Source organism: Engystomops pustulosus, chromosome 7 (genome assembly GCF_040894005.1).
Source record: "Engystomops pustulosus chromosome 7, aEngPut4.maternal, whole genome shotgun sequence".
Classification (NCBI taxonomy): domain Eukaryota; kingdom Metazoa; phylum Chordata; class Amphibia; order Anura; family Leptodactylidae; genus Engystomops; species Engystomops pustulosus.
The window spans coordinates 131,411,735-131,435,842 of record NC_092417.1 but is presented as its reverse complement, the minus strand read 5'-3'; the positions used below and the strand labels follow the sequence as shown (position 1 = coordinate 131,435,842).

General features: G+C 35.8%; 1 protein-coding gene across 17 annotated transcripts in view; it reads left to right on the top strand.

The window, feature by feature from the left end:
* The window catches only part of NRXN2 (neurexin 2), a 588,251-nt gene that overhangs the window by 463,597 nt on the left and 100,546 nt on the right, over positions 1-24,108 (top strand). For 11 of the 17 annotated variants that reach the window (XM_072117807.1, XM_072117808.1, XM_072117809.1 and 8 more), the window contains 2 exons: positions 3,280-3,451; positions 6,043-6,132. In XM_072117807.1, the coding sequence (XP_071973908.1) occupies positions 3,280-3,451; positions 6,043-6,132 (262 nt within the window). The remainder of the gene's footprint in view (positions 1-3,279; positions 3,452-6,042; positions 6,133-24,108) is intronic. The other 6 variants (XM_072117822.1, XM_072117814.1, XM_072117815.1 and 3 more) reach the window with 1 other exon arrangement.

The following is a 24,108-nucleotide window of genomic DNA, read 5'->3' as shown; positions in this document are numbered from 1 at the left end:
AGATTAAACAGGCAGTGACCGAAATATGAGACTGTTAAAGATTAGATATGTAGTCACTGCACTATAGTTGAATATCAGTACACAGATGTTTAGTCTGCCCGGAAAAGGGCAATTATTTACCATCTCTAGATGTCCCTGTATATAACAGTCTCCTCTCCCTACCTAGCTGCCCTGACAATATTAATAGATTTTTGTAAGTCCCTGTCTGTCTCCAACAGCAGCCTTTCACTTTGTGTCTCCTCTCTGTAATGACATAACAGGGTCACATGTACATCCTGGCCTTATACAGCAGGGTCACATGTCCTGCCTGGCCAATCACAGCCATGCCCAGTATAGAAAAGCCTGTGGTAGCTAGGGAGTAAAAGCTGGCTGATCAGCTACTCAGCATCCCCCCAATTAGTTTGACCAAGTTACTCCAAACTTTGGTCTGTGAACCAGAGCCCACCCAAGTTCAGTATGGACCCAAATTTTGCGGTCCCTGTTTGCTCATCACTACTCATCAGTGTATATTATAATGGATTATGAAGATACTATATAGCGATATATACATAGTCCCCCCAAAGTAAATTATGATAAATATACTGTATATTGCTCCCCTAATAAACTATTGTACTGTATAATTTTAACTCATGATACTGTTATAATATATAAAAATACACTCTTCAACTGGCTTGTACTGCTGCACATATGGCATCAAGAAAATATTTTATACTTGGATTGTTTGTGAATTATACCAAGGTTGGCAATACTGAACCGCATTACAAGGTTCAAGATATAAAGCAGAAAGAAATATTAAGGAAATAAAAACTTCACCTCAACACTTCTATAAATAGTGAATTGACCTACTAGAGGAAATGACTATGTGGAGCACTTTAAAATCCCTTCACTGAGGTAACTATGGAAATGAATATTAAACATAGTGCTCAGAATCTGCTGATGGTTGATATGTACAGGTCGCAATGCATATTTTATACATGCAGGGGAGTCTTACCACATAAAATTATTATGGCAATCTTCAGCGGTGAATAATTAAAAGTAGCATGTGTATCCCATTATTGGAATGCAAGAAAAATTTATATCGTTATGAAAAACCTGACATAAACTGAAAAAGAAACATGAAATCCTTTAGAGAATGTTAGCTACTGACATTTATAGTAGAAAAATCTTTGGTACAGTAGAGCTAAGACCAAAAGATTTCTCCTCTTCTAAATGTCCTCAGTTTGACTTTAACCATAGAAACAAATAATAAAATGGATATCCCTGAGTTAAACCATTTCTATAACAGACACAAAATATTGGTCTTAGGTTTTTAAAAAGCTAAATTAATTTAATACCTTTAGATATTCAAATTTTAGATTTTTTAAAATATCCATGCCAGTCAATCGGAATGTCCGACGAGGATTCGGAGCTGCCACGATTCACTAAGATAATGCGTCCAATTTCCTGCACGTGTCGCTTTCCTGCTGAGGTCCACCGGAGTTCACCTTCTTCTTCCCGGTGCATGTGAGTGCTGATCTTGCGACACAATTTGAATTTTAAATTCCACGGTTTGTCCGAATTAGTCGGATTGTCTGACGGCCAGGCCCCCGATTTGTGTCTGGGGGGGCCGTATTGTGTCGCCGATGCACCACAATACGATTGCGTGAGACAAAAATCAGAAATAGTCGGGAAACCCGACAGAAATGCGTCCAACTGACCCTTAGTAAATGTGCCCCAATGAGTTTGGGGATCAGAAGAATGATACCTGTATAAGTGTTGAGTGTGTCACATTTTTCCCTGCCATTTTGTAGTTTGAAATGAGAAACAATCATAAATATTTCAAAGTATCCATAATAGCAAAAGCAACTGTAATCAAACTGTACTTCCCTGTACTTCCTTAATATTCAATGCAGTGTATTAGGAAGTTGGAAAAAAATACACTTTATGAAAATAATGTTTTTTGAAAAAATAAATATTAAGAAAATAAATATTCCATTTTACAAAATAATATTCATTTCTCCATCTTGTCATGGCTGCATTTTGGTGGAATCAGCACTAAGCTATTGCTCTTCTTTGCTCATTGACATATTTATCTCAGATTGATGTGTATATCATATTACTTGCTCTAGTTAGCAACATTTTATAGTTCTTTCATGTAAGATTTAATTCTAGATATATGGTAAGGATGGGAAGAAGCTGCTTGTGCAAACGAAACGCATTGATTTCAATGCCCACAACACAAATTGGGCTGAAGAATGTATCACTGGACCACAAGTGTGTTTAAATATCTAAATTATTTGCATTCATACAGTACTTCAAAGTTCTTATATATTGTTAATACATTACACTAGATGAGTGCAAAATCAAAGAAACAATCAAAATATTTCAGTAGGCTGAGATCTAGCACTAGAGACAAGTACTTCAACTACTAAGGCTGTTCCTGATTCAGAGAAAGCTGGTTTATTCTTAGTGATTACAAAAGAGCCATTGAAACATTGTATTTTTCTTTCCAATGTCCACTATTATTATAGAACTCAATTGTTTCTGAGTTTTAAATTGTAATTGAATCAATATTTTAGTCATTTCATTAAACCGAATTCTGAAACGGATATTACAATTCCTGGATTTCCCTTATACATAGCAGTAAACGTATGATACAGTATGTCAAGAGCTTCAAAGTTGATTCATGGACAAACAATTGTTTTAAGAAATTTGCAAAGAAATGTAAGAATCCAGCATGCACCATCTATCATGCTCCATTAGTTTGCCTTGTGAAATGATGGACTCCATGTTAGAAACTGCTTGGGTCCTGCTTACATCAATAATACAAAGCATTGTAAGCATGTGTATAATATTGCTTGAATTGTGGACTTTATGACACAAAATGTAATTTTATTATAAACTAAAGGCAACAAAACAAAGTACAGTTTCATCACCAACAATAAAGTGATATTGCTATGAATAGTAAATTTCTAGATAGAAAATAAGATTGTTTCCATTGTATTCCTGTATTGATTATAACTACTGCAATTATGAAGTTTATTGTGCAATTTCTTAGGAAAACAAATCCCGATCATGTATTTCATGCAAACTATATCTAAAGATTTCCTGAATTGTGGGTCTATCACTCGCTGCTGCATTACATTGAGGTTCACAACCATTGCTTTTCATTACTGCTAATGAACTGTTCAGTTAAATGAATTTCCCTATGATAATTTTGTAGTTTGCAGTTTTTTAATGCAAAAAACTAATTGTTTGAAATACATTATTTTCTTTCTTTTCTATTTTTTACTTTTCTAGGACCAGGGCACAGTGGGGGTAATTTTTAACGTAGGTACGGATGATATTACTATTGAAGAACCAGGGGCACTGGTGAGCGATGGAAAGTATCATGTGGTGCGATTTACCCGCAGTGGAGGCAATGCTACCTTGCAGGTGGACAGCTGGCCAGTCAATGAAAGGTATCCTGCAGGTAAGGTTCCCTTGTACAAAAAGTTTGCATGAAAAGTACTTCCCTCAATGGGTCCATATTATGTTATAGACTGATGCAAATCTTTTCTTTAGAGATTTTTCCAATACTGCAGTCATTAAGTTAAAATTGCATCCTGTACTGTAAATGACAATTATTGCTTTAAATTATTACTGCCATTGCACTTCATAATTACAGAATTTCATTTAGTTAACATTATTTTGTAACTGGTAAGAAAACGATATTGAAGACTGAGGTGACTTAGCAGTGTGGTATACTACACACTACAAACAGATACACCAGGAAATAAGCCAAACAACAGCTCATAGCACAAGATTGATAATGAGAATGTATGTCTATATAAACCCAATAAAAGTGAAATATCACTCTTGTGCTCTGCCTATGACTCCAAGGCTCTTACATTCCCTTTCCTGGTACTGTAACCTGCTTTCTTCCATTTGTAAGGTCATATCTGCCACTTTAGGCTTCTTTCACATTTACTTAAATACTTTTCCCCAGTCCATGCCAAACCCCAAAGTCAAGGATAAATGCAATTGGAAACCTGTCTTGTCATATTTCTTTACTAGTCACAGCATTTACGTGCAGCATATGTTTATTATACACACAGGCAAAGTTTTAGGAAAATGTTTTTCTTTCCTGATTTTCCAAGCCAATAGAATCCTTTAATTGAGAGATTGCAAACAAATCATTGGATCATTTTTTTTAATACGTTGTGTTCTAAAATTCTGATTGTCTAGTTTCTAGAGGGTAAACTAAAATGATCAAAGACATTGTTTTTCCCTAAGGTATATGTTTGAATATTGACTGAATAAATAGTAAGAAAATATGAATTAACTAACCAAAAATTCTGATAAACCTAATGCTAAAATCTACTGGTAATCCATGTCTAAACTCTCCAAACCATCCCTTTAACCGTTTTCTAAACATAACTAACTAGAGCTTAGCTTTTAATCTATTCTGCCCTCACTATAACCACATCAGTCCTAGACTGGACAATACAACTGGAATGCAAAATTTGGGAAAAGTGCACTCAGTTTATTTGCCATATGTTTTTCTTCAATAAGATGGCTTCTCAATGTGCAAAATGGGTGCACGAACTTGGAATCTGCTCTAGTTCGGCCTGTACTAATCTTATTTATCTAGTGGAAATTTTACTGACACTTGCAGCTTGCAAAACAATTCACAGTAGAAGACATTTATCAAAATCAGTACCGTGGAATAATTGCAACCAATTAGATTTCTCCTTTCATTTTTAAAAGCAAAAATGAGAGATGGCACATTATTGGTTGTTACTAACTACTACTCTATCATTTCTTTGCACCAATCTTGATAAATCTATGTTATTACATATAGAAACAGAGATTTAGAGCAGCACAGTTAAACTAATTATGACATAAGGGTGCAAAGCTGCTAAATGTCGGGGCAACAGGCCTTCCAGATTATATATGACGAAAAAGCAGCACTCCACACAAGGCTCAGTCTGTTCGGAGCAAAAAATTTTACCACTGTATATGGATTGAACCACCTTTTTTCACTTATATTTCAGTGTATAGTGCTTCTTTTTATTTTCATATACTGCAGTTTTACATGTAAATATGCCAACTGTAACACTCAATGTTGGTTAAATTCTTTATTACATTTTCAAAATTGGTCAATATTTATAAAGGATGATTACTAAAAATCTTTATTTTTAAGCTGCACAAATGCCAGACTCTTGTCACTCATCTCTAGAAGCCCAGAGCCTGTATACCTGTATATCTAGCATGCTGTTTATTTCCCTCTGCCATTACTCCAGGATTTCTTGTATGTGCATAGCTATATTGCATTCTTCACCACGGTGCTTAATTCAACCCTAATCCTTCAACTATATGATAGTTCTGTAAGTTTTTCCCCTTATCTACCCTTCATTTTTTAGTTTTCCTAATAGATAGTATTTCCCTAATCACAATTATACCTAATAGTGATATCTTTAAAATTGTTTTGGAGCTTATTTTTGGCAATTATGTTTTTAAAAATAGCCATTGAAATATTAGGGTCACTTTCTGTAAGCTCACATAGAAAATCATCTTTACTATTTTCTCTGAAGCTCTTAAGTAAGATCTTTACTTAAAGCAAATTAACAGGTTAATTGATTGTAATAGACAACAATAATTTCTAACATAGGAATCAAAAGCCACATATTCGTTATATCTGTAATAGCGGAAAAATGGCTCCTGATGTGCCTTTTGGAAATCTGTTATGTTGTGAAAGAATGTTTGATCCTATCTAGTCAATTGAAAGACATGGGATGCCATGGAAGTAGAATAATTGTTAGTATTAGGCTAGCAAGATCTAGGAAAAAAGTATATTTGTAGTACTTATCTGTAGATGATTTCCCAGATTTTGCAATCCATATCTTTTTCATTGACTTATGCAAGTGGTTTTATTACATGGGGGCAGAATGGGACTAATCTCTTTAAATCTCTCTTAACCATTTTCTAACTATTGTAACTGTTCCATGAACTGTTAACCTCTAACCTTTCGCCTTTCAGATTCTAACGCATCTAACGTTCTTTTATTAAAACTCTATAAAGGGAACCCAGATAGTGAAAGATTGGCGCTTGCCCGTCAGCGCATCCCCTACCGCCTGGGTCGTGTTGTAGACGAATGGCTGCTAGACAAAGGTAATTTTTGTGGGGAATGGGAGGTTGGTTTAAAAATGGTGGAGTGAGAAGGTGAAGAGAATTCTTTAAACAAAAACTGGTAAATTATATAGAAGTTAACTAAACACTCCCAGAAAATTGTCTTCTTTTCCTATTACTCCATGTTATTTTTTCATTATTTCCATTATAACAACCAATGTTGTAGATGATAGAAAATTCACATTTCAGTTATCCATTAAATACTTTTCATTCATTGTAACATTCACCTTTTTAGCCTTTTCTAGCATTCAAATAAAGCCGCAAAAAAATTGTGAAGTTTTGATTCTTTAGAACATTTAGGCTAAATAATTAAGAAACCTATAGAAATAAATATGAAAACAAATTATAGGTAGTATACAATTGCTGACCTAATTTCAAGCTTTTGAGTAGGAAAGCTTTAGTGAGCTTCACTAATGTGCAGAGTATGGCAGATTATTGAATACTGGTTCATGGTCTTCATTAATCTGGCACATCCTGCACTACTCGGGAAGTGTGCAGCAACTTTTTGTTTGCTCTACCTTTAACAGCATGCGACACAATATCCCCGCTGCTGCATTTTCGCAGCGCAATACATCAAGAGGCTCCAGCCTCTTGATATAACGGGCTGGGTCCTGTGCAGTGTTTATTAAAATAAACGCTTCAGGTGACTTATCACATGTGAAAAGTTGCCGGCTGCAATGAATGTGCAGGCACCCTCTGCTCGGCAGGCCGCCCCCCTTCGTGCTTACCCTTTGTGCCCCTCCTTCGTGTCCCTCCTTCATGCCCCTTTAGCTCCACTGGCGTGAAGGTGGCAGATTGGGCTAAATACTCACAAGTGCCAGTATTAAGCTTGCATTTGCGATTATTTCAGAGCTTCTATGCCACTGATGTAGCGCAGAGGCTCTGGTGAGTATGCCCCTAAGTGTCCTTTTACACAGTAAGATTATTTTTCAGAGGGAATTATCAAAGATTTACTTTGTATTATAGTCACTTTTTAATAGCAAATTTTAAAAGATTTGGTTTGGGCCTGAATCTATTCAATTCTAACCAAAGTTGCTACAACTTTTCTGGAACTACTATATAACTTCTTTTAGTTCTTTAATACACATATTTTGTAGGAAAAGTTCCAAACTTGTTTTGTAAATTTTTAACATTTTTGTACTTGCCCCTCGCTAAGCTCTGGGATGAGTGAAGGAGTATTTTACAAGATTCCCTTGAAGTGAATCAGAAAAGAGAAAGTTTAAATTTGATTTGGTGCCTTAAAAATTCCAGATTCATACTTAATCTCTGAAACAAGTAGATTCATGAATCTCGATCTGAAATAAGTGCAAATCATTAAACAGCGCTGTTGTCCACTAGATACTGTTTCTGTTTGGGGAATATGTGGGCTATCCCCAGTTAGGACACTAGCAAGGGACATTTTATACAGTAGTGGGGGGGATGAACGGAAACACAAACAATAGTTAATATATATATAATTTGTTTGTGCAGCTACTTATTTTTACTATTGTTGACCACACATTCCCCTTTCACATAGTGGAGGAGTCTTGGAGACTAGTAATTATTGCACTGACATTGCAGACCCTATTGCATGCCTTATTCTGGACCTCCACAAAAAAAATCATCCTCTAAAATTGTCATGCATAAATGGAATAAATTTATTGGAGCCAAATTTATACACCATGTATCAACCCGCCTATTGGGGCCATGCTCATGACATAATTTGTAAAACATCTACTTCTTAAAGCCAAACAAATACAGCTACAGGTCCACCACAACACATTTTAGATTCTACACTGTAGTAGTCATATGCCGTTATCCAGATGCCATTGATTAACAGATGATCAGAAGGTATCATCATCTCTATAAAAGCCGAAGTTTTTACAGTTTACAGGTTTAGAGCACAGAGAAGGAAATACATCTGTAATGATCTTTGAGAAGCAATGGTTACAGCCCATTGATCTTAGGATTTCCAGATAATTTAAAGAAAGCACCGCACAGTTAAAGCTTTCAAAGTGTTTCTGAGTAAAACACAAAACTTCTGGAACAATAGACTGAAGAAACCACTTTTCAGTTTAGACAACTGAAATTTGCAAATTTCTGTTCAAAAGACTATTAAAGAGCTTGTAAAAATACACTTAAAAAGCACTGGAGTAGGATACCTGCCTATTGACTTCATGCTATCGGCGCTAGTTCTACAAGCTTCTAATTCATATATGGCTTCAGTTTCAACATATTAATAGTAAAATGATAGACTCTGTTTGCCCAAGATTGTATATACTTAATTTTAAGACCTACAAATAGCAAGGTGTTTTTTAAAATAATTCCTTGATACACAAACCCATAACATTTCAAGAGAGTGAGCTTATATCACATGACCTGGTTCCAGTAAGCTGGAAAATTGGTACCAAAGAAATCAATGTTCAAGTAAGCAGTTACAGTGATGTCCAAATAGTCACAATTGTTAATCATTTGGTTTAGCGCCAGAAGCACATAAAGATTTCATGCCATCGGGAAAATGCTTTTATTTTACAAGTAGTTCCCCAAATCTTTTAAGTATTTACCCTCAGTATATTGTAATCAAAACACATTATATTTAAATCCTTCTTTGCAGTAGTGTTAAATGCTTAGAAATGAAAGAACAGACACCTGCTGTAACCCCCATTTTCACCATACAAGAAATTATGAGTCTCCTGTGTGAATATAGTGTCTTATGTGACTTCTATTAAACTCTTATCTAAATACATGGATAATAAAAGTGAGTAAATCAGTGTGCAGGCACACATAATACCTGTCCATTCATCAGAAAAAATTCAGAAACTCAAATGTGCCCAAATTGCAACCCGAAACCCAATAATTTATTGCAAAGTACAAAGGCAATTTAAGAAATAATGTATTGCTGCCTCCTCTGTCATAGCTTTCAACGCTATTGGCACCAATACCATTAAAAGGGGGGAATCAGATTCCCATTGTAGCTCCCATCCAGACAACCCTTCCTACCTGAACAGAAAGAATCACAGGACCTGGAGAAGGAGCTCCAATAACCATCTTACTCATTCTTCCTGCTATCAAGGTCAGCCAAATATGTGGAGAGGAATGTCTTGGGATGTATGGGACTGTAAGAGAATGCCTTGGGTCCTGTCTGGGGAACTCTGTGCTGGGCTCTGAGTATATGGGGGCTCAGGTTTGCCTTACCCTGTGTAAACATGATAAGAGCTGTTAGTGGAAATCCTCTTTTTATGTATCTTGGCCACCTCTTTATATCTAGAATAGTTCCACGTTAGTATCTTTCTACACTGTGGGTAGTCACTGGAGTGTTCACCTGCTGTACATTTGACAGAATTTATCCCTTTTATCTAAGAAGTATAAAAAGATTTCACAAAAAAATAATCAAGCTTATCAATCATGGAAGATTTGTGGAATGCACAAAAAACATCCCTATATACATACAGCGGCTCCCTGGAGGCTTTGAGTGTCAGTCATATGAGTAACTAGCCATATTGTACCAGCTGAAGTCATTGAACTTTTCCAGGTATAAAAATAAATGACAAGTATGCTACATTGCTATACAATCACTGACATTAGGTTGTGGAGGAAGAGCCCGACGAGAGGTTCAGGAAGGCGCTTGGTGCAAACAGCAGACGTAGAGATCCAATGGATAAAGGAATCTCTTTTATTATTGTTAAAAATATTTATCTCATAAAATGAGCATATGCATAACGCATTAAAAATACAGTGCGTGCGACGCGTTTCAGCTCTGGACTAGAGCTTTCATCAGGCAAGCTGCGCCTCTCTTCCTTTGTCTCTACCTCCTGTCATTCTTTCTGGGACCTGGAGCCTTGCCCCCAGAGTCCCTCGATCCCAGGCTTCCACTGCATGACATTAGGTTGTGCAGAAGCTTCCATAGAAGCAAAACCCTGCATCATCTTACCCTGTAGTAAGTCCTTATGGCAAGCTGATGTCCCCTCTAGCACGTAAAGTTAAATATATAGTTTTACCGGTTTCTAATGTTATTTACTTCTGTAGTCCTAGATATTATACTGTATGTGACATTCTACTTTCCAGTAGCATTGTGTTTCCTTGAACAGAATGCTGGCCATGGAATCAAACTCTTCATGTCTGAGGTCTTTAGAAGAAAAGGACAGAATATGCATTTGATAGAAAGATAGGAAGGACATTTCCTGTATGTCTCTCTAATAATTATAGCCATGTCTTCCTTGTGTCCTGTGGCTTATATTGAAAGAAGAAGGTTAGAGATGTGAACATTGGATGTTCTGTCTGCTCAGCTTAAGGTCACCTTCCATGCTTGGCTGGTTATTTTACACATTCTTGAATTCATTTCCTAGTTCAATTTGCAGAATTCTGGAATGTGTAAACCCATGAATATTAGTTTTGCTGAATCATCCAGCTTTGTTTGCATATGTCAGATGGTCTATTTATCAAACAGAAACATTCTATTGAAAGTGCTGAACATATAAGCTTTTGCTCCCTAGTAAATAGACTCTGTGCACTGTGGTGGAAATACACGTTAGTGTTTCTATTGAATTAACTGATTGTATAACCTGAGCTGATCACAGCAGTTTATAGTGAATCTCGGTGGTACCGGGGTTATGACTAGGACCTGCCTGGAGTAAAGATTAAAATGGTAGCAGTACAGGAAAACATGCTGCATGAGCAAGGTACAACTTTTAGAAATGTGATCATTTCAAATGACATTTCTAAATTGATAACAATCATATGTACATAAGACTTGAGGTTCCCAAGCAATAACGTAAAGAATATAAGCTGAATACATCTACTGTAACATTATTATTATTGTTACATAGAGGTTGAATACATTAGGCTCTGAGACTCAGAAAGCAATAACTGGAATACTGGAATAATCTGCTGGAATCCATTGCCATTTTTAGTGAAAAAGACTAGGATGTGAAGATTTAAAATATTTTATATGTAAATTTTATTTCTAAATGAGTACAGTTACCATCAAAAGTCCCGTCTGTTGCCTACAAAGCCTTGGGTTATCAAAAATTCTTACCATAAGAAAATTCTGTTGCTGAACATATCTTGTGTCTTATATTTTGTATCTTCTATCCTGCAACTCAAGAATGTGAGCCCTTATTTTTGAATAATATTTAAAGTAGTTATCAGATTTCAAGTCAATAAAAGGCAACGTATAAGTTTAATCTGGACAATACACCACTAGAAGGCCTTATTGAACCTTTGCTTTACCGTTCTAAATATTTTTAAAGTAAGTTTGTAAGTTACAACATCCTACATACTGAGAACATCAGACTCATTTCTGCTGCTTTCAGTGCCTGGAGCAAGTACACCTCTGACTCAATGGTAGGGGCGAAATAGCAGTGAATATCTTTATAAATGACACAAGACATTGACAGCCCTCTCTCCCTGCCTGAGGTAGTTACCATTATATATCCTTCTCCTGAATAAATCACACAGGATTGGGTGATTTCACTCTTAATGCAGAAGTTAGGATCAAAATCATATTTAAGAATGTCTTGGGCATATACAAATATAAAGATTTAAGAGACTATTATTGCACCTTCATTTCGTCAGTGTCTGCTTCATTGGAAAGATGTTTATATGCTTTTTTTCAAGAATGTTTAGGACACTAAATCACAGGTTCAAAAAGCTCATGATGGCAGTATAGTCACCTGATACATTTCTATTAAGTCATGTTATGCTGGTACGCCAAATAAGGTTTACAATAGAGAGAGGTCCACCAAGTCCATCCCCTACAGTCGATACAGAGGAATGCAAAGTTCTGTAATATGTTCAGGAATCCTAGGTGGAGAAAATGCAAGAAAGTTATAAACTACAGAAGCTAGTATCTGCTCCTTATACAGCCGTATTACTGTGATTTATGATGGCTGTCGGACTAATAGGGGAAACAAACAATAGACTAAGGTGTATTAGAAAAGAAGGCACAGTCTGTGTACACCGTAAATGACAAAGCCACTTCAGTCCAATACTCTTGGGGACAAAAGAAAAGCTAAACACTTGCCAATGATAGCCACATTTTCATGATTTACAGTGCGATGAGCAGCTTGCCAGATGCTAATAGCCTGAGAGATGCTTATGATTGTCCTGGGTCACTTGGTTTATGATGTAATCTCATTTTATGCATTTTCTTTACATTCATTTCTTCATCATTTCCAGTCTTACTAATGTGATGTTATTGACCGAATGTAATGAATTCTCTTTTCCTTCTCAATCCTTGAACACCTAAATTAAGATATACTTATATATAAATTTCCTGAGATTTATATATACGTGTACATACTGAAGTCTAACCTAAATTTAATCATCTAATAATTTCTGCTAAACGGTTGATAAACTTTTTTTCTTACTTGCGTCATCTGTTTAAAAAAAATGAAAATCCTAGGAAAGAGTGAGAGAGAATCTAAAGATTTTAAACATACAGATTTAAAAAAAACGTTAAAGGGACTAATATTAATGACCTCAAATGCAGGAAATTGAATTAATGATTTTTAACCCTTTGCTGACAATAAACCATGAAATCCTCCAAAAAAATTGATAGGGATAGGGATCCTGCTGATGTTTATGGCAAACACAATTAAAAAAATTATGATAATTTATCCTGTCACATAATTTAATATATTTGCATGAATTTTTTACATTTTTATTTATGAAAGATATTTTTAAGATGTAATGCTCATTAGACTATCCAAAACCAGTAGTATATCTATTGTGGCATAACTCAATGACTAAGAGGAAGAAGGATCATCTTAGTTAAATTTGACACTACCTATCATTGGTTCTCTCAGAAGATAAGCACCCACTATAGCTGCTTTCATTGGCTTATTACAAAGTTTCACCATATTGTATAGTAAGTATTTCTATAGTAAGTACAGTACTGAGTAATAAAAGCTACATGCGCACAATTACAGTCAATAGTATAAATGATCTCTACTCACAGGAAATATACTTCTATAATTTTTTCTCCACAGAATAATTTTGTAGACATGCGTTTAAAATTTACTCAAAACGAATCGTATCCACAACTTTCTGAAATCTGACTTGTGGTAACACAACATGCCCACAAACAGATTTTTTTATGGTTGCATGCTAGCCATTGTTCCAACAGTTAACTCACATCCACGTTAATTGCCTAACATAATTTGCAGTTAAGCTTCTTGTTTGTGGTGGTTGATTTGAAGGTTTCTGATACTTTATTCAGCCATTTCCCCGCACTCTATTATACAGATCCCCTATACATGGCAGAGTTTTAATTTTATATAAATTAATGATGAGAGAGCAAATTATCATTTGTCTTTGGATCATAAGAGACCTTCACACATGGTAAAATACTTAGATTGGAAAATGTCTAATGGACAAGTATCACCTAACATATAGGGCCCTTCAAATTCTAAATAACCTCTAAAGGCTGGTTTAAGCAGCCACAATCCTATAGTTTAACTCAAGGTCTATGCATGGAATTCAGAGCTTTATAACTATGACAGCATGTTATGAAATAAGTCAGTACATCATATTGAAACTCTTTGTATTAAAAGCTGCAAAATTGTGTTATATGGAAGACATTCACTTTAAAGTTAAAATATAGCAATTTACACAGAATATTACACAGTTAGTTTGCATCAAGCAAATTGTGTTTCAAAAAAAATTCTATAACATAATGCTTGTTTTACTACATAATTATGCTCTTTTTTACAACATTCTTTTCACTGTACATAATGGAGCATGCTGTATAAATGGCAATGCTAGGAGCAGTTAATTGAAAACTTTCAATATAAGAGCAATGGGCCACAACCATAAAATAATATGTTACACTAGAATACTAATCTTTGATTATCTTCTCTTTACTCTAATTCTATTAAATCTGGTCTTATCAACCATTCACACTGACAGATCACCTTCCCTAATTGTCAGGATCAACCGAATAATGCGAATCCAACCTTTGATGTGATATATAAGAGGTCATAGAATAAATTATGTTTGCCTTTTATTTTGTCCCTGATCCACGACCTTTTTACACAATTTTTTTGCTGCCCTTTCTGTGCAGTGCTTGTTAAGTTGCTCATAGTACATTGAAAATAATAAGACATTAAAAATTACAAGCTGAGAAGTGGCTAGGGTTAGGAGACAGTTACGAGCCTCACTATAATTACAGTAATGCACTCCATACACCTTATGCCATATATATATTTATAATTTGTCCTTTAGCATGTTCCGTTATCTGTGTAGCAATGATTACTGCTTTTATCTCCAATAAATCTCCATGGGAACTATGAAAGAGGACAGTTCTGGGAACCACTTAATAGCTAGCAATGATTGGTGAAAGAGGTCTGCAGTAGAAACTATCCCTTCATGCCATAATGTCACAATTTCAAACAATTCCTCCTCTTCAGTTTATAGCTTCTAATTTGACAACTTCCTATTTTATCATATTAATACAAAATACATGTTTTTTCACTGAAACAACTGAGCAGAATAAAATGAAACATCAGCAGAATTCCAGATTAATAGAAAATTTACTATTGTCCACGCAACATGGAGGAACTTAACAGCTAAAACTAAAAACAAAGAAATAAATAAACTGAACTAAGCAAAGATTAAAATAATAGAGAACTGTTTAACAAATCGCTAAATAATGCACCAACCAATAATTTGTGTTTTATTTTTTATAATGAGACATGAACTCCTCCCACTCCCGATTGGTAAATAGATTATTAATTCATTAACTACAGAGGGTTAAAAAATTAAATTCATTCATAAACCTGAGCGGTGGGGGAGGTGGGGCCAATAAACGGCAGGAAATTGGAGCAATACTTATTCAAGGATGTGAAGTCCCTTTAACATTTTCTGCCTGGAAGGATTCAAATTGGGGTAAGAAAAACAATAATAAACATGGAGGGGAAAAATGAGACAAAAAAAACAAAACAAAAACTATTGTCTTGGTGTGCTGATTCCTCTGTTTCGATGTGATAAGTGTGAATGGTGATAGTAATATGTGGGTGCAATGAAGTGAAAGCAAAGTTAATGCCTCTGCTATTCCCAAAAGATCATTAGGATCACTACAAAAGTGACTGAGCTCTTTTGCAGTGAATTTGTGTACATGGAAATTTATGTATATGGAAATTTAGCTGGATTGCATTTTAATATACACAACCAACATGTCAAATATTCCGACATACTCCGAGGCAGCTTGTGCAAGTATCTGGAAACCTTCACTCTGATCCCAAAAATAAAATGCTGCGTGGGTCTTTTAAAATATTTTAAAAATATACTGTATATAACATAGATGCCAACTTTAAAAAATACTTGGATTTAAAGCTTGCAGCTAAGCTTTTGTGCCTAAACCTAGCATATATTACATCGTCTTGGAAATCATGTAGCACTGCAGTCTCCGTCATGCAATGGTTACTGAGCTTCTTTATGACATAGAATTTGCATTTAAATTAATCGAGTTAAATAAATATGAACTTCAAAGACCTGAAGTGCGGTAATGTAGAAATATGATTCAGTAACTGACCAATACTGGTTAAAATGAGACCATGGGCAGAACCTACTACATTTTTTAGATTTGTTTTTCGATATCCTTTCTATTGGTAACCAAGATATGAGCTAACATATCAGCTACAGCTATATCCTTGGCTGCTAAATCTTTTTTATTCATATATATATATTTTATTTTATATATATATACTTTAATTGCAGCCTTCTTTCCCCCATTCTACACATAAAATAGCTGTCGGATAACAGCCATTTTGTCCAGCTCTTCTATATGCATGTACAAAGCCAGACATCTAGCAGCACCTTATCTTCCATAACATCCACCATTGTGGCCCCAATACACAGTAGATGGTAGGCCATTCACACACAAATTGGTGGGTTTGACAATATACCATATATACTCGAGTATAAGCTAATGTTTTTAAAGCCCAAACTAGGCTTATACTCGAGTAAAAAAATTAGGTTTTACCAGGTTTTTGTGGTAAAATTAGGGGCCTCGGCTTATACTTGCGTCGGCTTATACTCAAGTATATACGATACACCTAATGTGTATTCTGTGGGCTTTGATATTTTAGACTGCCTACCAATCACTTGACTTAGGTGATCATGTAAGAACATGTAGGAATGTGTTAACTGAAAGGTTTATCTGTTATAGATTTCACTGCTTCTTCCCCCAGCACTGACGGTTTTTTAGGTTCCTCCAATTAAAGCATCAGGAAGTATGTGAAAATTATGCAAGAAATCCTGCTGCTTCAGGATACAGGTAGAAGCAAAGCACTGAGAATCCGAAAGGAACTAGTAAGATTTGGGAATAATATATTATCCATGTACCCAGCAGGTAGAAACAGTGAAGGGCTGTAAATGTGATGTTTTTGTAGTGTTTTACATATGAATTTTGTGCAGTATATTGCTATCGATCCCAAATGCTATTGATCCCACACTGTTAGATTAATAACTTGTACGCTGCATACATATCTTGACATCAGCTGAAATTGAAGCTGATTCCTACACCACCTGCTCTGTTGTACAAAGCATATTGATTTATATGGCAATGAACATACTGAGTGGTTGTCTAATAGGGGTGCTATGTATGGATGTGAGAATGTTGTTGATCTGTTGGATGGAAAGCTGTATAATGGTACATACATGATATATATGAATATCAGTGATAATTATACAAGCATTCTGAAGCCTAAGTTCACGTATCATTGGACAGGTTTCAGATCATTGGGTTAAAGAGTTTTTACTACTTCTGCAGTAGCACCAGAGAATCTACAGAGGAAAATAAATGTTTTGTGCTACTGTAGAAGGAGCAAAAGCCAGAGGCATTAACCAGGGAATCTGCCAGCATCTCGGTGCCTGACTCAAGCACCTGTAGTGTTGTCCAAAAATAATCAGACGCTATTTATATTCTATAGCTCCTCAATACATTCTTGTAGAGCTGTGTGTTTACTTTTCTTGGGGAACAATTTGCAGTCAACCAGATTTCCATGCTGTGGAGCGTCATAACTCTCTCCCTCTTTTCAACACTTATTGGGTGAAGAGTTTGGTGTAAGTTTTTTATTTCGTGATTTATGATTATGGTACATGTCTTTTTTAACATTATAGTCTACTTTGATTCCATGCAATGCTTTGCTTAGATATTACTTGTATTTATTGCCTTTTTTTTTAACTGTTTTACTAATAACCACTTTCACTACTAGGTTATGTTTCTTCAAGTAAATGATACCACAATACGCAACATCCTGCATCTTGAAAGTTTTTTTACATATATTTTTACCTTTTGAAATTGATTTTAATGTTGTGTATTGTTACACTGTAAGTAAAAAATATCCAATTCATTATTGTCGTACTTTTAGCAAGGAAATGTACTCCAGGTCCTCTCTGATATTATATTTATATTTAAATATTTAGTCGTTTTTCTTCAAGGTTTACTTACAATTGTAAACATATTTTCTTTAAAAAAAAAATAGTATAACTGTGCAAATAAATAATATTTATAGCTAGTTATCCGCAAAAGTGCCTCACTACCAACTAATCGTTCTCATTCTCATGCACTCGCTTGAATTGCTATTTTTTAATACAATGCATAATTTGAGAGGCATAGGCTCTTCAGCCACACAGAAATATCAGATTACAGCTCCCAATGTAAGTCTATGGAGAGGGTGCAGAAGGAGCCAAGTGAAAGATAGGCCAGGACACTGATACAATATATTGGAGTTTATATTGAAGCAATAATAACAATACTTACTGTGAATTCAAGAGTGAGATAGAAAACTAAGAAAATAAGCAGTCCTCACTACAGCTGTCTCTTACTCTCTTATCTGTGCTTTTCCCCCACCCCTTATCCATCTCTTCTTTGTGCAGTATGTAACCTTTCAGTGAAGCAAAAGATCTATCTGCTCTCTTATTATCAATTATATTGGTAAACCTAAAACGATTAAGAAAGTAACGGGAGGAGATGCCTCATAAATGGTGAAAGAGGAATTTTTGCTATTTATACACTACATAAAACTAGTTTCTTGTACACAAAGTTCTAAGCGAAGATAAATCTTAACGTGAAGGGATTAATAAAACATGAATATCTAAGAATTTGTGTGTTGCCCATATTTGATGTGAATTGCTAGGTAACAACCTCTCGTTTTTTTAATGGGGTCTACAAAAATGGATGACCCAAGGAATATACATAGGGCTACCTTATAGCAACACGGCAGAGACACAGGAGAAAAACTGTTGATACTAGGTCCTATAAAAATAGCAAATACAAAATACAATTGTGTGCCGAAGGCTTTAGTCTGTAAACATGACGCTCAATTTCTTCTTTTTTATAACTGTTCTCTCCCTATTAACTGTACAGGGCAGATGGAAGCACATGATTATAAACTGTTATGTTAGTTACTACTTTGCATAGGCTGAACAGAATCAAATAAATTGTACCAACTTTTATTGGTAATACAAAATTGTATGACATAGAAAAGTCTTTTCCATATTACATATTATAAATTGTCTGGAAAATTGACCAATCACAGTGATTTTAATTCAGCCAGAAACCAAACTGTGATGTGATACAATTATTTCTTCTCATATATAAAATGACTTCACCTTGGGTCTTATCACAGTGCTTGCATAGGATATTCAAGCCTCTATTTAGGAAAAACATTTCTGGTAATCATTGCAAGTAAACCACTGCAATGGACTATACTGTTTGTATGCTGTTTATTGACTTAGAGAAGTTACCCAGTGGAAATAGCATATGTTATATGTTTGAATTAATACATTAAAGTTATATCTTTAAATTCTAGGTTAATAGACTGGGATCCCCCATCCACAACTCTTTAATATCCAGAAAGATATTATAGAACATTTTTACTCCTACTGTAGCCTTTAGACAAAGCATGGAGCCACTTTCTTGAGGGACATTGTTGATGACAGTCCTGCAGAAGCAGGCTGCCATAGATAGTTTTGAGCTCAATACATTGGCCCTCAAAACCTCATCAGACAGGGGCTTATATTTTTATGAATTAAAGACAGGTCAGAAGCATATTTAAACCCCCAAAAGCTAATAATAATGATAAGGGTGTATTGACTTCCAAAATGATCAATTGTAGTCCTCCTGTGCCTGTTTGGCCTTATGAAGCTCAAGTCAATACACATATAGGATAAAGAAGGGGTTTAACAGTCCCACTGAATTGAATTATTTGACCACTACCCTATTTTTTGTGTGTGACAGCGGAGGGGGTTATATTATAGGCTTACTTTTGATCTAGGCAGGGATAATCTAGGACAGTTGATACACATGCCCATATACTGTACGAGACCTACCTGCCATAGCTACTAATTTTACTACCAGAGGACCATCTCTGCATGTTGCAGTAATGTAATGGTTGAAAACGCACATAGCTGCTACCAGTGCTTAAAAATTTTATTTTTAACATTCGTTTTGACAAATAATTTCAGATCGAATCAAAATCTTTGAAAAGCTTGGTAGAAATGGTAGAAACAAAGTTTTGAGAAATGTGTGTACAATGTAGTAATAACTACTACAAACCTAAAAGGGAATTTGATAGTGTGCAACAATAATTAGTCTCAGTAGGAGCAAAGTATAAACAATGTAATTTCTGCGTTGGTTTAATGGTTTGCACAATAAACAGTATTTTATTTTGACTTGTTCTTACACACAAGGAACATGCTGTGTAACTTTAGCAATGATTTAGTGTTAGTGTGTAATACCATTTTTAGCTGGTTCCAATAATAATAATAATTTAATTCCTATATTTATATAGTGCACACAGATTACGCAGTGTTACACAGAGCTTGTCAAATCGGTCCCTGTCCCCAATGGGGCTCACAATCTAATCAACGAACCAGTATGTTTTGTAGTGTGGGTGGAAACCAGAGGAAACCCACACAATCACGGAGAGAACATACAAACTCTTTGCAGATGTTGACCATGGGACTTGGACCCAGGCCCCCAGCGCTGCAAGGCTGTAATGCCACTAAGCCACCATGCTTCCCAATAACCTATGCTCTGCTGATTTTAAAATGCCGTTGCCAGCATTCTGAATCATTTCAGTACTTTATATCAGTTTAATTCACTGTACCTGGCTCTTTCTCAGGGGGCGGGCCAGCTGCAGCCTATGTGTGTCTGTGTCTCCTTATGTATTCTTAGTTTTGCTAAATTGTACAGAAGAATTTACCTTTCAAATACAAATTGGTGCTCAAAATGAACAATAGTTAGGATTTTGAGCCGCTTGTCTACATATGATTAAACAGATGTCTTTATTTTTCCATTTTGGCAAGGCTTTTGGAATACAAATCACCAAATAAAAAGAGAGTTTCAGTGAAAGGCAATTTGTATAATCCTATAACTGTAGGATTTATGACAATAAATACCTTGTAAGGAACATCAATTTTAGATAAAATTCACACCTGCTTTTGACATGTTCCTTTTGGTCTTCACACTATTTAAAAAAAAAAAAAGCAAGGCATAATGCGTCTTTTGTTCTGCAATTATGCAGGGAAGAGTAACAGAAGGCAGTTGTCCACACATTACAGTGTATATGGAAGGCTTCAGGAAGTAAGAATTCTCCTTATGGAGACTTGCCCATTAAGGCCGCTTTGTAGGCTTGTGGAGACTTATAGCCATTTATACCCCACTGGGGGATTCTGGAAAAATATGCAAACAATTTTTCCAGGATGGGAATTGGAAAACTAAGCATCTTAGGCTACCTTGTAAGGCAACCCCCTTAACACCAAGCATGACTTTCAGGAGGTCTAATCTTGTATTAAAATGAAATTAGTATATATATTCAAGAAGAAACAAAACTAATCAGTTCTAATCAAAACTTATTCCTTATTGAAGGTCATCTATTTGGGCCTTAGCTGATACAAAACTAAGTTCATTGTATTTTTTTTTCCAATAAAGGATACTTCCTGTCATTAAGGATAGTTTATTATCCCTGTTGAATGGGATTAGTCAAGAATCAGTTATGTGACATGAAAAACTATTTTAGTGGCTTTATGATTTTTCATATTTTCTACAGAAATGTAAAAATATGTTTAAATAAAGTGCTGCACACATAGGGGAACATCTCTTTGCCAAAGGAAAATAGTAGCACCCAGTATTCATACATTTCTAATAAAGCATTAGATGAATATACAGTTCAAGGAATAAATAATTTGGAATTGGTTTTTCGATGAAGAATAGAATATTTATGAAGACTCATATGTCAGAACATATTAACCTTTCATCATAAAATAATTAAATTCAATGCTGTTTTGTTTATCCTATTTTGTTTTCTCTATGTAAACCAGGGTGATTCCTGAGCGGTCAGACAATCAGAGAACTCCAAGTCTGTCCATGATCATGCAGAACAGTTGCATCTATTGAAGGTCACATATATCATTTCACTAAAGGCAGGATAAGCATATACACAAGACAAAAAGCTTATAATGATAACTATCAATCGCAGTGTGCTGAAAATTAGAACAGTTTCTATGGAAAATCCATTATAAAATAAATGCAGCACATTTAATGAATTGTTTTTGTATCATTAAAGTCACAATATTGTTCTATATGCAGAACCCAACAAAGTCAGTTTTCTCTACATTCCAGATTTGTTTCTGGAGTGGCCTTTTTATCTATCTATCCCTCAGTGTTCCTAAGCATGAGCTGTTAGTTGTAGCCACATATATGTAAATTAGGGTCTGTATTGTCTTATTGACTGCCCTGTGCTATCTACTCTTGTAGTAGAGATCCTAATCTGAATATTGAGTGCCATAACTAATAAAAGAGCAACCCATGCCATACTTTTAAATGTTCTCCTTAAACTGGCGTAAACTTCTCTATATAGGGTAGAGGTGTCTGCTATTAAAGATTAGATGCCCATCATTAACAATTTTTAAGTTAACCTATTAAGTGCCAAAGTTAACTGTGATCATTGCACAACAGTGCTACCATATGGCCCCAATAGATGCATTGGGGCATCATCAAATGTGCCACTAGGTTTTTATTACAGGTAGGAGCCTCTCAGAGCTTTCAGGCCTGTCATTCTACAATCCATATAATGAAAGGATATAGCAGGGAAACATCAATCAGAAATACAGTGCAATAACATTATATTTTAGTATATTGGTAATATACTGGATCTGTGTCAGGCTCCTGACTGGCATGGCAACAGATCAACGTCCCCTGATGACTGTAAAGGAGGGAGAGGGATCTCTTCAAAAGCAATATGGTGGTATATGTGCCATTTAAGCAGCTAAGACTGATCATGGCTGTTAGCTGTGTGTGTGTTTGATGCATGGTGCAGAAGACACCCACCATGTATGAAGAGGACTTGGCTTCTAAGTTCTGTCCATTCATCCTCCTCATGGCAGCACTGTACTATTAAGGGAATGAGGGACTAACTAGTCACATGGGCAGGCAATTACATGAGGTTCAGCTGGCAGTTTGGGAGGCCATCAGGCTTATATCAAACTGTGAGTGACATCTCACAGCATTCTATTAACTGTATGACTATATGGAGCTACCCTGTCCCTGTGACTAGTTAAGATAAATTTACATATTGTGATATAAAGTTTTAGAAGTTTATAGCTTGACTTTTTATGCGACGACTGAATCGGACTAAGCGCAGGATTTAACATTCAAAATTGTGTCGCAAGCAATGCACTTACATGCATCGGGGAAGAAGATTGTGAAGTCCGGCAGTCCTGAACGGGGAAGCGACACATGCAGGAAAGCTCCGAATCCTTGTAGTAAATGTGCCCCATTAACCTTAAGGTAGATAATTATTATCATAGTATTATAGTTCATACAGTTTAAAAATAGACATGTCTCCATCAAGGCAGGCTATTCTACAGATTCAAAGTTCTCAAAGTAAAAAAGCCCTGGCGCCTCTGGTGATTAAACCTTTTTTTCTCCAGACAGAGACAGTGTGCCCCATCGTCTTTTGATTTGATTTAATCTGGAACAACTTGCCACCATATTTTTTGTATGGGCCATTCATATATTTATATAAATTAATCATGTCTCCTCGTAGTCGTCTTTTTATGGACCGGAGCCCAAAACTGGACAGCATATTCCAGGTGAGGCTGAACCAATGCCTTGTACAGTGGAAATATTACATCACGAGAGTCCATAACACTTTTGATACATGACAAGATCTTGCTGGCTTTAGAAGCAGCTGATTGACATTGCATGCTCTTATTTAGTTTATGATCTACTAGTACGCTCAGGTCCTTATCAACAAGGGACTCTCCCAGATTTACTCCCCCAAGGACATATGTTGCCTGTGGATTATTAGCCCCCTAGGTGCATAACCTTACATTTATCCACATTGAACCTCATTTGTCAAGTGGATGACCAAACACTCAGTTTGTCCAAGTCACCCTGAAGACTATGAACATCCTCCATAGACTGTATTACACTACACAGCTTGATGTCATCTGCAAAAATAGACACAGTGCTATTAATTCCTAACTCTATATTATTAATAATACAGATGGGGAAGCCCGTGGTGGTAGACAGCCGTATCCAGAGGTCAGACGGAGGCAACCTTGTGAAAATCAACTAAAGGTTCTTTTTTGCACAACCGGTAGCAGGCTGTCATACAGCAGATTCAGATTCTGGTACTGGAGTGGTCGTGGAGAGTGATCCACAGGATAAGGCACCAGACTGATGGTATATGCAGGCTGGGATAATTGAAGTGGAGCTATGTTAAAACTGTGAAAGCTGCAGCTCTGGGTTAGAGTCTTCTGACTCAGTTCCTGGGATTGGTATCTGTTTCAGCACTAAAGGTGTGCTGCACACACTGTCTCTCTCTTCACTCAGACCATGAGGTCAAACTGTACTGGACAGGTAAAGACTGGACTGACTCTGAAAGACCATGTGCTCCCCCCTGCACAGGGGATTTATACTCCCCCTGGTCAGGTGGTAGCACCTCTCCAATCACACTCCAATTTACA